Source organism: Myotis myotis, unplaced genomic scaffold (assembly GCF_014108235.1).
Source record: "Myotis myotis isolate mMyoMyo1 unplaced genomic scaffold, mMyoMyo1.p scaffold_m19_p_10, whole genome shotgun sequence".
In the NCBI taxonomy this organism is placed as follows: Eukaryota; Metazoa; Chordata; class Mammalia; order Chiroptera; family Vespertilionidae; genus Myotis; species Myotis myotis.
In genome coordinates, this window is record NW_023416314.1 from 27395721 (window position 1) to 27411332 (window position 15612).

Here is a 15612-nt window from a genome sequence, read left to right on the forward strand (position 1 = left end):
CGCTGGGAAAACAGGCTGCGGCCTGTGAAAAAGTTGGGTCAGGCATAACATTTGAGGGCTGGCTCACGTTATGTCTCAAACTTTCATCCCCTCCTTGTTTCTATCACCATTCCCTCCTCGTCCAGACCAGACTTGTCTTTCAGATCTACAGAACTGGGATTTTGGATCGGGCAAGAGTCTTACTTTGTCGTCATCCCTGATTTTGTAGGTTCTGAGAATGGCTCAAGCACCTCAGGTTTGCGAATTGCCCTCCCTGCCAAGCAAAGCTACCGTGTTGGCCAACACGTCAGCAGGTAGGAAGAATACTTGGCTCACCTGTTAGATAGAATCTGCCTGGTGTGTCCCTGTGTGGGTGGAAACCAAGGAGCGATGACTACCTATCTCAGTATCAATAAACACAAACCAGTGCAACTCTATACACCTTCACTGAGTGTCCATTATGAACACAGCTTCTGAGTTACCCTCTGAGAAGACAGATGATACGATATAGTGCCTGTCCACAGTGCCTATGCCAGAGAACATGGTATAAAAAGCGTGTCCCTCATTTGATAGGAATAGCTCAATCATTGAGCACCTACTCTAGGCTCCACGCTGTATTATATTTTCTCTAGTCTTCTCAACAACTCGCTCAGGCAGATAGATATTAGCCTCGTTTTGTTGATATGGAAACTGAGGCTCAAAGAGCTGATGTGATTTGTGCAGGTCAGGCACCTAGGGCAGCCCTCAGCTTTTGTGGAGGTCTACATGTCAGGGGAAGACAGAAGTCAAGGGCGTTGCAAATCTTCCATTCTTGGTTTCACACAGGCCTGGGTTGAAATCCCAGTTCTAGCACTTGTGGGGCCTTGGGAAAGCGGCTCCCTGTCTTGGCTTCTTCATCTATAGACTGAACAAAATACTCCATAAGACGATTGGAAAGATGAAATGAGATAATGTGGGCATTGCTCATTTCCCCAGAACGTTCAGGCACAAAGTGATTCATTTTGGTAGAGCATGCTCATCCCCTGGATCCCCGTGCCACTTCCTCATCAACTTCAGGTTTCTACTGAACCGCCACCTTCTCGGTGAGACCTTCCCTGGCCCCCCTGTCTAAAAGGCCAGCCCCACCCCAACTCTCCTGATCCCCTTCCCTACTTTATCACCAACTAATATATTAAAAATTGTACTTATTTATTTTTGTCTGTCTCCACCCACAGAAGGTGAAGTTTTTGAGACCTGGAATCTGTATTATTTCTGTATCATCCCAAGCACAAATATAGATTGGTTAAAGAATGAATGAAAACAAAACTAAACAAAAACCCCCAAACTTTTTGACACCAAAAGAATCTGGCTTTTTGAATTTGGCTTTTTCCTCACTACCTCTTTTCCCGGGGAACGTTACTTTAAAAGTCTTGGTTTCCTCCTTTGTAAAATAATGGTTTCTATTTTTAAGGCTGCTGGGATGATTAAGTGACATATGTATAAAAAATGACACATAGCAAGTGCTGAATAAATGCTGCTATTATCACTCAAAAGAATCTGACCAGTTGTTTAATGAAACTTCAATGAAACAGTCTGTCAATGAAACTCAAAGCTGAAGTGTCCAGCGGCCAGCCTCAATGGTTCAGCCCAGTTGTGCTCGGGGTTGGACTATAAACAGTCGAATAGGTGTGAAACCGCTCCGTGTTCACAATCCAAGGTGGCTGTTAGGTTTGTTTCACCATTACCATCTCACCACAGAACGAGGCTGGGGCAGCTCCAATGACTTGCCCAAGGTCACTGCCTGGAAAGCCAGGGCACGCAGGACCTGCACAAATCCTGCCTCTTGAAAGTGTATAATACACAGTCTCTTCCTCCAGGTTCTCTCTACAGTGTGGGAGGGTGGCACCCGTTTTCAGCCAGGCTTGTCACGATCATCTCCTGCCATTCACATAACTGTTTTGACACTCAGTTTTCTGGCTCGAATACATGGGAAATAAAATCCGCCCCTCACAGCTTTATGGCCAGGATCACAGGCTCGAAAAACTCTTTGGAAACTGTGCAGCGCTGTATGCATTACCCCTGCAAGAGGCATTAACACGGAACCCCCAACTTTCCAGTCCCAGAGCTCCTCCTGCATGCACTCCTGAGGCGGTAACGAGGAGTAGAAAGGAGGATTAACCCCTGAGCGGGTCTGGGCGTTTCTCCAGGAGGCGGGAGAGGAGTCCCGCCCCCGCCCCCGCCCCGCCCGCCGCCTGCCCGCCCTGCGCTCGGCTCCACGCGTCTCTCTCCCGCCCAGGCCCCGCTGCGCTCCCCGCCAGGCAGGCTCGGCACAGCACGGGCGGGCAGCCAGGATGCAGGCGGCGAACAAGGAGCACCTGTACAAGCTGCTGGTAATCGGCGACCTGGGCGTGGGCAAGACCAGCATCATTAAGCGCTACGTGCACCAGAACTTCTCCTCGCACTACCGGGCCACCATCGGCGTGGACTTCGCGCTCAAGGTGCTGCACTGGGACCCGGACACCGTGGTGCGCCTGCAGCTCTGGGACATCGCAGGTGAGAACCCGGGAAGGAGGTCAAGGGCGGGCGGGGGCGCCTCGCAGCCGGTTCCCAGCCCCCAGGAGAAGGGTGGCGGCCAAGGGGGCGAGCCAGGTCTCCGGGGGCGCTGCCCCGCCGAAAGAGACTCTTCCTGGTGGGTTGGAAAGTTGGTTTCAAAGAAAACAAAAAAGTTTCTGGCTGTCGCTGAAACTTGCAGCGCGTTCTCCGGCGCGTGGAGCTGTGGCTGTAACCCCCTCCCACGCGCGCTCCCGGGAGCCTTCTGCCCTGCGCGGCCTCTCCGGACGCAGAGGAGGACTATCTGGAGTTGCATTCAGCTCTTGGCCTCCAGCTCATTTTCCGGGCTTTGGGCTCCGGCAGTCCTGCTGGTGACGCGACCCTGAGTGTCATGCCCGCCTTCCTTGGCCAACCCAGGGGAAGCCCCTAGCCTAGACCGGTTCACAGCGGGAACCCAGGGAATTCCCGGCTAGAGGAGCCGCTCACTTTATTCCAACTTTCTTCTCCCCTCAGTCAAGCGAGTATGAGGTTGTCTGCTTTGAGTAAGCCACATACTTACAGAGTTACAGTATTATTTCTCTCCCCTGCACCTACACGTCATCTCTATCTCTCTGTCATCTCTCAAAAGGAGGTTGTGTAGATATCTTAGGGGCATTTTGGTCCAAGGGTTTATGACATTCACCATACGATTTCTTGATTTGGTCCTAAAATTTTCATTGAGAAACCTGGAAAATGAGACGTTTCCTTATAGTGTTTGAAATCAGAATTTGATTCCAAGAGTTTGTACCAGGAGTTAGGCACAGTGGAGTGTGAAGATGCAAAGTGTCTACTCCAAGAGTGAGTGCCTGGACTGAGGCTGTTTGCAACCTGGCCCTGTACAGCCCCTCATTACCGGTCCTGGCTCTGCCACTCCGTAACTTCAGACAAGTCCCTGCAGCTCAGTGCATCCCTGCTCAGTGGAAAGGGGTTGGACAATGACAGACAGCCCAGGAATCTTCCTACTCAGAAGTTTTTTTTTTTAAATTTAATTAATTTATTAAATCATTCTTTATTGTTGAAAGTATTACAGATGTCCCCTTTTCTCCTCCATTGACCTCCTCCAGCCCGCTCCACGCCCCAGGCCCTTACCACCCCATATATGCATGGCCTCATCTGTGTCCATGGGCCATGCATATATGCATACAAGGTCCCTGGTTGATTACTTCCCACCCACCCACCCACCCTCCCCCGACTTCCCTCCGATATACCACACTCTATTCTGTGCTTCCATGTCTCTGGATCCACTCCGTTCATCAGTTTATTTTGTTACTTAGATTCCACAAATGGTGCTCAGAAGTTTTAAGGTCCTCTGGGCCTCTGGTTGAATCTCTTCAATCCCACTTCAGCTCCGACTGTTTTATGGTCTGTGGCACCAAGATCCTCTTGAGGTGCTGGACTGAACTAGCTGCTTCTCGTTCAGAAAATAGGTTCATTTTAGCTGGTGCATTCAACTGGAAACACTCTATCATGGCTTGAAGCAAGAACAAATGTGGAACCTTTTTGAAAGGGCATTTCTGATTCTTTGGGACTCCAGTGCCTCTTTAATCATCAGCTGCCAGGTCTTATGATAAATTCTTACGAAACACTGCTGGCATGGAGACAGATCCGTGCATTTAGAGTCATCTTCAGCAGCTTTCGCGGCACAGGGGTTATCAGACACTGGAAGATGTCATCAGCCACTATCTGATTGGGCTTTTCATCCCGAAAATCCACTATGAGTCGAGCACTTTTGTTGTTGCATTTTTGTGTCTGAAAACTCTTTTGGATGAGCTGGAAGAGTCCAGGGTTCAGGTTTAGAATTAACTTCCGGTTTGAAAGAAACTGTTGCCATAATTATTTAGTGTAAGTAAGGATGTGACCCCAGCATGTTATAGAATTCCCATAGGTCTCAGTGTCCTCCCCTGGCAGGGAAGAAAGAAAGAGCCTAAATTCCAGAGTCAAGCTGCCTTTGTCTGAATCCCTTTATTCCATATGTTGTGGGTGATTTTAGGTGAGTTCTCTAACCTACTGGTCTGTTTTCCTTATCTTAAATAGGTGAAATACTTTCTCCCAACCAATGAGAGGTAAGCAACTAATGAATGCTTAGCTAAAGATGCTAGTACCTTCTATCTAGGGGAACTACAAGGATTATTGTTACAGTAGCTAGGAACATCAATGATGAGAATCATTGATCAGCTGCCTCCTGCATGCCCCCTACTGGGGATTGAGCCCACAACCCTGAGCATGTGCCCTGATCAGGAATGGAACCATGACCTCCTGGTTCATAGGTTGATGCTCAACCACTGAGCCATACTGGCCGGGCATTTTTTTTTAAAACATGTATATGAAGGCTAGGCAAGAAACACATGATATAAATGCGCTGATTAAATTCTAATAAATTATGTTCCTGGATTATGGTCCATATAATCTGTTCCAAAACACCATGTTTACCTTTGCCCATATTACAACATATTATCATGAGCAGTTCAACTCCCAAGCTTAGAAATGCCTCCCCAGCCTTGGTTCTGGACTAAGGGTGTGTAGAGACCATAGTCACAGGAGCTGGGGTAGGTAAGAAATCTGAGAAGCCTTGGAAAGTCACTTCTACAAATACAGTGGTGTGCGTGCAGCATCTCAGTAGGCAAGCTTCTTGTCCCAGAGCTGATGTTCTACAGTAACCTGTTCTTGGCAGCCTCCATCCTTAAAGCCCTGTAGGCTGAGTTAGAAGTTGGGCAACAGGCAAAGCTGGTTGCGGAAAATTGGGCCATTGTGGGAAGGGATGACTGGGGCATAGTACTAACATGTTTTAGGCCTCATAAGTAGCCCTGTGAGGGATGAATTCATGAAATCCAGCCTCAGCTGCCTACCCAGACTCCAGTTAGCTAAGTATACTTTACTAGTACAGTACCTTCAAATCACAGCCTCACTCTTCAAACATAGCAATGCTTATCTTTCTCCTTTGGCCTCAACTCTGGTGTATACCTGGAAAGAACAGGTAGTGAAGGCTGGTGGGCCTTGCTTAGAGAGGGTTGTGGGTGTGCATGAGAGAGAGACCTGCTTTGTCCTGATGGGATGTCAGGTCAACCTGCTATCGAGGGAATCTTGGCTCAGTTACACTCTTGATATTCATTTGGTTCAATGCCAAGTGGGGTCCTATTTGTCCAACATATTCCCATAGTATCTCCCTTGTGGCCCCTTAGACCGACCAGTCTGATCCCAAAAGACTCCAGGAAGTACCTTTCAGGGCGTGTGAACTTGGCCTTGAAACCAATGGGATAAATCCCACAAACCCCATAGGAGACTCACAGGGATCCCACCCTAGAGGAGCAGCTGGGCCAGCTATGGGTTCAGAAGCTCTTGCTAGAGAGAAAAATTGAGTCACTGTGCCCAAGGCTACACAGCTAATCAGTGGCAGAGCTGGAGTTGACCCAGTTCTGTCTGTCTTGCAATCAAGTCATGCTGTTTACGGTCATAGGCCTGTGAGTGCCTGGTGTATAGGTGGGCCATGGGGGTTATGCCCTCTTCCCCTCTTAAGGACTTGCTTCTTCTGTAGATGGGTTAGCTTTCTTTTTGCCTCCTATTTCTAATGGACTTCTGGATATTATTCAGTACCCCTGTGCAGACAGTGGCAGGAAATGGAATGAAAATGTGTTTATGAAGATTTGATTCTTAATTTTAGGTTTTATTCTTTTTAGAGATTTATCAGAAAAACAGTAAACAGAAAGTTCACACTTGAACTCTTTCCTTCCTTCTCCTCTCCAAATCTTAATGCTATTACCACTTTCAAAGAGAACTGTGCAATTTTCTCTAGAGCTCTTGACGTGCTTTGGGGCCTAGCTGTAGGCATTGGGGCAGAGGAATAGCAGCTAGCATTTCTTAAGGATTTATTCTTATAGTTGTCCACAGATGTTTAATTTTTAACTTCCTAGTAAAATAGCTCTTTAAATGGTCATGCTGGAATTTAAAAACTTGGCATTGAATCCAGCACCCAGGTTCCTAACTGCTTTGCTCTACTTCCCACAACTTAAAAAAGGAATACTTATACATGTTCTAAATTACAGATTCTAAATATATAATATTCTAAATAAATAATACTTGACAGTGAGTGGGAAAGCCACAAAACGTGGCTGGACCTGAGTTGCCACATCTCTAAAATGGCGATTGTTTGATTTTTCTGTGATATCATATTTGCACTGTGCTATCTCTGGCCATCTGTATCAGTTTTAATATATTCTACTCTGTTCAGGGAGTGTGTGGTCACTTATTTCAACCTCTTATTCCAAATAATTAGTGCAGGTTACTTGGCTTCTATGTCTCGGTGTCCTGTCTGTTAACTGGGGATAATAGCAAAATCTGCATCTTAGATTTGTTAAAGGAATGAAATGAATTAATTCATGTGAAGCTGTGCCTGACACAAAATAAATGCTGAATAAATGTTAGCTATTACTCTTATTTTAATTGTTATTACAAACTGCTTTCACGCACATTTTCCAGCTTGTTCTTCCCAGCATCCCTGAGGGTGTAGGTAGAGCAGGTGTGTTAAATCTGTTTTGTATTAGAGAAGATTAAGAGTCAGAAAGGCAAAGGACTTGCCCAAGGTCACATGAGCTAGCAAGTGGCCGAGAAGAACAGGAACAGCAGAAAACCCAATTGTAGATTTAACCAGTGTTGTGGGAAATGAATTAAGTTGGTAGATTATTTAGAGCACAGTTCTTCACTATGTAAGCATTTCACCACAAGACTCAATAATCAAGGCCTTTACATATTTAAAACAAGATCCAACTTATAAGAAAAACCTTTTCCTGCGGGGCAACTGTGTACTAACTTTCCCAGCCTAGGCCGAGTGATGAGAAGCTTTGGAGGACATTACCTGTCCACCAGGCAGAGTGAGCGAGGGAGGCAGCCTGGACCTAGAGCTGGGACTCCCCACTCCGGAGGCCCTGAGATTCTGTGGGTCAGAGTGGTGTGTTGTTTTAGAGGTTATAACGCGCTTCCATGTGGGTTTGGGCTTGACCATCTTTTCAGTATCTATTTCAAAATACTGTGATTCTCCAAGGAGTTTTACAAGAACGACCTGAAATATCAATATAACCTAGAAATGTAGAAAGAGCTACAATTGGAACCACTATGTCAAACACACACACACACACACACACACACACACACACAAGCATATCTAATTGGGGCTGCTCTCCACTGGGCAGTTTACTGCCTGGCTAATGGCAGATTTTCTAATTACCGTATAGACTAAAAGGCTCTGTGCTTACAGGTGGATAATATGTACACTGAGCAAAAGGGTGAACTTTCAAAGTAGGGGCAGGGATGTGTGTGAAAGCACCGCAGGGCTTCTTGCAGGACAGTCATTAGAACACATGAGCACTGGGCACGTGGGACTTGCCCCCTCATCTAGAACTTAGAGAACTAGTTCAGGCAGGAGAGCGCATAGCAGACGGACCAAGGAAAGCTAAGTCCTTTGACGGAAGGAGGGCATGGAGAGGAGCAACTCTTATGTGCGTGGTTGTTTTTCTTCAGCAGATTTGTATATTAAATGCCTGGTCATGTGTTAAGCACTGTGCTGGGTGAGGGGAAAACAAAGTAGGATAAAGAATGGAACAAGACTTGATTCCTGGTTTCAAAAAGTTCACAGTTTTAGTGGCCATGATGGCCCAAAGCAAGTCACTGTAATTGTGAGTGAAGGGTATCGATACAGGTAACTCCAAAATACTCTGGTGGGACACACAGGGTTCTGGCCACACCACACCCAGTCAAGTCTCTGAGATTAAACCTGAGTAGGCAGGACAAGCTCTAACTCAGCGGTTCTCAACCTGTGGGTCGCGACCCCTTTGGCGGCCGAACGACCCTTTCACAGGGGTCGCCTAAGACCATCCTGCATATCAGATATTTACATTACGATTCATAACAGTAGCAACATTACATTTATGAAGTAGCAGCAAAAATAACTTTATGGTTGGGTCACAACATGAGGAACTGTATTGAAAGGGCCAGAAGGTTGAGAATCACTGCTCTAACTAGTCTGATATTTCCTGTGCTTGTACCTAGCACTGGTTACTCCCTATGACTGACTTCAGGCTGGACAGCTTGAGACAGAAGTTCATTCTCTGGCCCTCTCTAATTCTGTCTCCTTCTCTTGAGGCTCTCATGCATTCTCATGGCTTTAAACACTATGCTGACAGCTCCAAAACTGTGCATCTGACCTTGACTTCTTATGAGCTCCAGACATATAGTTCTGTCTTCCTGTTGGGCATCTTTTTTTATGATATCTCATTTATCTTGCAAGATCAATATGTCAATAGCAAGGTTGCATTTAAAAACAGGATTTGAGTTCTATTAATAAAGTAATATATGCTCAATGTAGCAAAATTGGAAAGTACAAAAGGATGCAACAACAAAGGAATACAAATAGACAATATCCACAATCACCCCTCTTAAGGATAAATAGTAAAGGGTGCTATTTGTAAGTCTAAGCTAGACATTTTTAGCTTAGACTAAACCACACACCCTGGACTTTCTACTTTGTGTTAACTATACTTCTTTCTCCCGCTCACTAGACTTGAAACCTTAGCCATCTTATCTCCTTCTTCTTTGACCTGCACACACCATGAATCTCCAAATCAGATAGTGATTATGCCCCTTCTGCCACTCACTGCCCTGGCCCGGGGACAGCACTAGCAAATCCTGAACTATTCTGCTGGCATACCACCTGGCTCCTGCTCTTATATGTACCAAGGTTAAGTTTATCTTCCCAGGACATCACTGTGGTGGCTATGCATTGCCTATAGATTATATACATCATGATGAGAAGAGTTTAAGTGGTGGGGATGAGGGTGCTGGGAGGGCTGGAGATTAGAAGGAGCACAGATTCTAAGTCATGGAGCTATTGAGGGAGGAGTGTGTGGGGTGCTAGCAAATAAGAGGTGACCGGAGTCCTTGAGGCCTGGCCATGACAAAAGGAAACCCAGCATCTGTCTCACTGTGGCCCTGTTGTCAGAAACACAGTTACTCTCAGGACAGGCAAAGTGGCACTGAAATAATTTTTCTTTTTGTTTTACTGCATTTTATTAAAATAGTAGTTTTAAAACTTGAGGATTTGAGAGGTATAACGTCTTGCCTGAGAAAACGTTTTCATTCACTTGAAAAGCAGAGGAATTTGGGGGGGGGGGTGGTGAAATGGATAAATCTTTGCTTTTATGGAATCTGAGTCTAATGGGGCATAAAGATATTATAAGCTAATCATGGAGATGATTGCTTAATCACTGTTTTTGATGAGTTCTCTGAATGGGAAGTATCAGGTGTTAAAAAGGAAGCAAAAAATGGGGCTTACCCTCAGCATGGGGTGGAAGTGAGGAGACATAGTGAGAACTGTGGATAAGCTGGCATCACTACAGATTACAATGTGTGAGGAGGAGGCGGTGAGATAGAAACAGCAAATTAGGAAGGAAGGTGCATGCTAAACTCAAGGTGAAGAGCGATAATTCCTTGCATTTATCAATTTGCCATAGCAATCTTTGTAGTTTTAACACCACAATTATGCTGGAAACTAGGTCGTACTATTTTCAGTTTTATTGGTGAGAAAACTGGGCCAAGTGTAAGTAGAACATGATGCCTGGTCCATAGTAGTGCTCAATAAAAGCGGTTTGGTATTAAGCAATTACTGGGGTTGACATTGGAGTCATCACTTGCCTGAAAGCATTTGTTGAGGCTAGTTGTCTTGTGGCAGGCTTAGAGCTCTCCCCCCACCCTACTTTTCTGATGATTAGCTTTGGGGAATCCTGCAAAGCTTTCCAACCATGGAGAACCCTTTTTATTTCTTTCAATCAGTTTGACTCTGAGATGGACATTCTCCGAGGAATATGGTGGCCCCAGTGCTCCTGGGCTGGGAATCAGGTTTATTGTGTCAAGGGAGGATTCTGATCTTCTACGTGGGTGTACTAGAGTCGTCTTCCTCAACTTGACAGGGTCATGTCGTGACGCTAGCCTGGGGTTCCAAACTACTAAGTTCCACTAATTTTTTTCAGCTGTTTAAGAATTTGGTTAAACGATGATATGATCATACATTACTCTTTAACACAGACAATAATGTGGTGAAGGTCTGGGAGGGGTGGATGCAGAGTGGAGGGGGGTCAATGGGAAAAAACACACACAAAGGGGACATCGGTAATACTTTCAACAATAAAGATACATGAAAAAAAATAAATTGCTCTTTGAAAATAACTCAGGTTTTAACTCCCCCCTTTCCTCATGCCCTTCCATTTCCAACCATCAAATTCTGTCTTTTCTACCTTGAAAAATAACTCTTGTTCCTCCTTTCAGTAGCCATGTCTTCTTCACAACCCACCTGAACTGTTGTAGCAGCTTCCTAATAGCCATCCTTCCTCAAGCTTCCCCACCCATCAGTCTGTGATCCACAGAGGTGAGACTTCTCAGCATGGGGCCGTTCTCCTGTTAGATATTCTCTATTGGCTTCCTTCAGTGGATCCCCGTCACCTTCAGAATCCCACCTCCTTCAGGAAATCTCTATTGAGCCCATGCGACTGGGAGACACTGTTTCTCTGCTCCCATAATATCCCAGGCTTACCCTAGATTAGAGGTCCTCTACTACTGCATTGGAATGTCATTTCCTTCCAAACTGTAACCTAGGACCTGGCAAAGTACTTGGTACTTAGTAAGTGCTCAATGAGTATTTGTTCAGTACAAAGTTTTTCAGTCAACTCTTTCATCACTGCTTTAATTCGAAGGTATATCAGTTGCATAAAATTTCTTTTCTATAAAACAAAATTAATAAACTTAATTTTGTTCATGCTTACTTCATAATTTTATGAACATTAACATAAAAGTGCATACATTTTGGAATCCATATATATGGTAAGCTCTTTTCTTAAGGGGGCATTCTATTTTATTTTTTCACCATAAAAACTGGGGAGTGGCCTTAGCCAGTTTGGCTCAGTGGATAGTGTCGGCCTGCGGACTGAAGGGTCCCTGGTTACAGGCTCGATCCCCAGCCTTGGTTGGGGTGCATATGGGAGGCAACCAATCTATGTATGTCTTTCACATTGATGTTTCTCTTTCTGTGTCTCTGCCCTGTGCTTCCACTCTCTAAAAAAATCAATGGAAAAGTATCCTTGGGTAAGGATTAACAAAAACTGGGGAGTGACTTTAAAGACCATTCTTTTAAATATATATATATATATTGATTTCAGAGAGGAAGAGAGGAGAGAGAGAGAAACATCAATGATGAGAGAGATCATTGATGGGCTGCCTCCTGCATGCCTCCTATTGGCATCAAGCCTGCAACCCAGGCATGTGTTCTGACCAGGAATTGAACCATGACCTCCTGGTTCATAGGTGGATGCTCAACCACTGAGCCTCACTAGCTGGGCTAAAGACCATTCTTAAAAACTGTGCTTCCTCATTTGAGAAAGTCTTCATAATTTGAAGTGAAATGTGAGTCATTTGGAGGTAAAATGACAAAATTTTATGATTTTTGGAGACAGTAGATAAAGTAATGACTTCATGAAAGATCATTTTCAGAGAGTTAAAATCTTGAGAGCCCAGCAAACCAAATCCTTTATTTTACAGATGAGGAAGCTATGATTTGAAAGGGCAGGAGTCACATTAGTTTCTCAGGCTCATGGAGAGTTAATGGTAGAACGGGAACCAGTATGTAGGCTCCTGTGATTTATTAATGATGAGATTTGAATAATTAAAAACTATTTTTTAACACAAGACATTTTGGTGTTTTAAGTACTGGAGCACACAAATAATTGAGTTTGGTAGCCACCCCGCCCTGTAGGAGTTCATGCAGTGAAGAAGAGAGGATGATGGTACTGCACTGAGGCCACCCAGAGGCACCCACAGTCTGGCCACACAGGACATTCCTAATATAATTTCCTCCCACCCTCCATCATGAGGCTTAACATCTGGCCATTTGAACTCCTTGCTATTCCTTATTCACACCCCATGGTATTGTCCCTGTGCCTTTGCTCCTGTTCTTCTTGCCGGTTCACAAGTGAGCCCCTCCCTTTATTTCCATGTATCTAATTCCTACCTGATGTTTAAGACAATTCTGAAAGGGCAACTCCTCTACAGAGACTTCCCTAATTTTCTCATTCCAGTGGTAACTTCTTCCTCCCCTGAGACACATGCAACTTTTTAAATTTCCTTCTAGCCCTTCTCCCCTTAGCAATCAACATATTACATTATTTTGCACTTCTCTAAATATCTTTCTTTTTTAGCAGACCTCATTATATAATTTAGTGAATGACTGTGGAGTCAGCAAAGAAGAAGGAGGAGACCAAGCCAGGGCGAGTTTTGAAAGCGAAAGGAAAACAGTTTAAGAAGAGGATACTCCTGGCTTGGTGGCTTAGTTGGAGCATTGTCCCATACCCCAGAAGGTTGCGGGTTTGATTCTCAGTCAGGGTCCATACCTAGGCTTTGGGTTCAATCCCTGGTTGGGGAGACAACCGATCAATGTTTTTCTCTCTCCCTTCCTCTTTCTCTAAAAATCAATAAAAATATATCCTCCAGCGAGGATTAAAAAATAAAGAAGAAGAAGAGGATAGGCAATCATTGCAAATGTCTGAAGGAAATCAGAATGATCACTTTCTGCTCTGTCTCTTCTTTGTGCAGTCTGTGTTATCCTGATACATTATTTAACCTTTCTTCCCCATCAGCCTTGTCTAAATCTTCTCTCTCAAGACGAGGGGTGAAACGATTTAGCTTCTTGTGTCATGTAAAATCTCAGCTTCACTTTCTAAAAATGGTTACATTAGCTCCCTGGTTTAATGGTGACAGAGGAATTATCTACAGTGTCAGGGATTCATACAAATTTCGATCGAATGTGTAAGGTGAAATTTAGAACAAATTAATTTAAATTACTTGTTGGGAGGACTGTTCTTCCATACAATGGCATAAATAGCCACCATGTATTGGGTGTCAGGCATGGTGCTATGCATTTTTATGTATTATGCACAATGAGCTTGTCATAGAGACAAGAGAACTAGGTTTAGACAGACTAGATTAGAAAACATAAACTATAAGCAAAAAAATGCATAAAACTTAAATGTCACAGTAAGTGATAGTGCTGGGATATAAACTGAGACCTGTCTATTTATAAATCCCATTTTCTGCCCTAACGGGTTTGGCTCAGTGGATAGAGCGTTGGCCTGTGGATTAGAGGGTCCTGGGCTTGATTCTGGTCAAGGTCACGTACCTAGGTTTCAGGCTTGATCCTTGGCCCTGGCGGGGGAACGTGCAGGAGGCAACCAATCGATGTGTCTCTCTCACATCTCCCTCCCTTCCACTCTAAAGATCAATGGAAAAATATCCTCAGGTGAGGACTAACAACAACAACAACAACAAATTCTCAAGTGAGGATTAACAAAAATAAATAAATAGATAATAAAAATAAATAAATCCCATTTTCTAACCACTCTATTCTAGTATTTCCTAGTGGGTGATATAAATGCAATAGTTTTCACAAGTGATAAATTGTTTAAGTTGCATTTAGAAGATACACATTATTTATTTTAAAGCAATAACTTACTATGTCTTTGAACCTTTCCACTTTTGGGTAGAGCTAAGACTTGAATCCGCTGTATTTTTTGCACACAGCACTGCTATGGGCATGTAGTGGTTTGACTTAATAACAACCATCTTAAATACTACTTTCAGGAAATGCACAGTGACAGAGAGACACAAGTCTCTAGTTTGAGTATTAAAGATAAGAATAGCTATGATGCTTGATGGTATTGGAATAAAAATTGTCTTATACAGAGGAGTGTGGTATGCATATTTTTATTTTAAAGAAAACAATACTTTAAACTAGACATCACCACTCTCACTTCCTGTCTTTCATTTATCTTCACATGACTTTTGTTTGTTATTACGCAAACTGTGAAAACCCAGTTTCAAGACAGTATGATCACATGAAAAGGAATGTAGCTTGATCTAATGTTAAAATTGTGAATTACCTCGTTAGTAGTTCCTGAGATTTTTGATTGATCTTAAGAACCACTGTGCACCCCAGAGTACCGTGGCTTACATTTTGGGAATTTTTGCTCTAGAGGAACCTGGAAATTCTTTAAGAATGACACTCTGGCCCTAACCAGTTTGGCTCAGTGGATAGAGCATCGGCCTGCGGACTGAAGGGTCCTAGGTTCGATTCCGGTCAAGGGCATGTACCTTGGTTGCAGGCACATCCCCAGTAGGGAGTGTGCCGGAGGCAGCTGATCGATGTTTCTCTCTCATTGATGTTTCTAGGTTTCGATCCCTCTCTCTTCCTCTCTGTAAAAAAAGGTCAATAAAATATATATTTTTTTAAAAAAAGAATGACACTGGCCCTGGCTAGGTAGCTCAGTTGGTTAGTGTCACCTGATATGTCAAGCTTATGGGCTCGATCCTCATCAGAGCACATACAAGAATCAACCAATGAATGCATAAATAAGTGGAACAACAAAAATCGTTGTGTCTTCTCTCTGTCTCTCTGTCTCTTTTTCTTTCTCTCTCTCTCTAAAATTAATAAAAAAAAGTTTTTTAAAAGGGTGAAACCCTTAGAGCCCAGGGCCTCTTTGAGTTACTTATAAAAGTATCTTTAAAGCTTACTTAGAGGTTATGTCTCAAATGCTAAATAATTCAGAATTAGCTCCCCCCTCCCCGCCCCCTGCCAATACATTTGGGCTTAGAGTTCAGATATTTTTAGGTAGTTTGGTAGGTATTTGTTTAGACTTTAATTAGTTTAATTGAAAATATAAGATGCTGATTTTTCTATCTTGATTTATGTCAACCTCTTCTGTGGGTTGGTTTCATTCTCCCCACCCCAAAATCCGACATTGGTTATGACATTACAATATGATCTTATTTCTCCATCCAAGTTAGTTATTTCATTAAACTGAGTAACGTTGAACCCCAATCAAAATAAATTCTGATAAAAATCTCATGGGATACTGGGATGCTCCTTTTCACACACACACACACACACACACACACACACACACACACACACACACACTGCCTTAAATTTAAATATAAATTCAGAATTTAATGAAAATTCAGCGTGAGGCAAAAGTA

At 43.7% G+C, this 15612-nt stretch overlaps 1 protein-coding gene across 3 annotated transcripts in view; it reads left to right on the plus strand.

Annotated features, from left to right (window-relative positions):
• Positions 1-2221: 2221 nt before the first annotated feature.
• The window catches only part of RAB38 (RAB38, member RAS oncogene family), a 51012-nt gene continuing 37621 nt past the window's right edge, over positions 2222-15612 (plus strand). Inside the window, exons 1-2 of one of the 3 annotated variants that reach the window (XM_036324734.1) lie at positions 2400-2511; positions 4582-4610. In XM_036324734.1, coding sequence (XP_036180627.1) covers positions 4604-4610 — 7 coding nt within the window. In that variant the 5' untranslated portion in view covers positions 2400-2511; positions 4582-4603. Of the gene's footprint in view, positions 2512-4581; positions 4611-15612 lie in introns of all 3 variants that reach the window. The other 2 variants (XM_036324733.1, XM_036324732.1) reach the window with 2 other exon arrangements.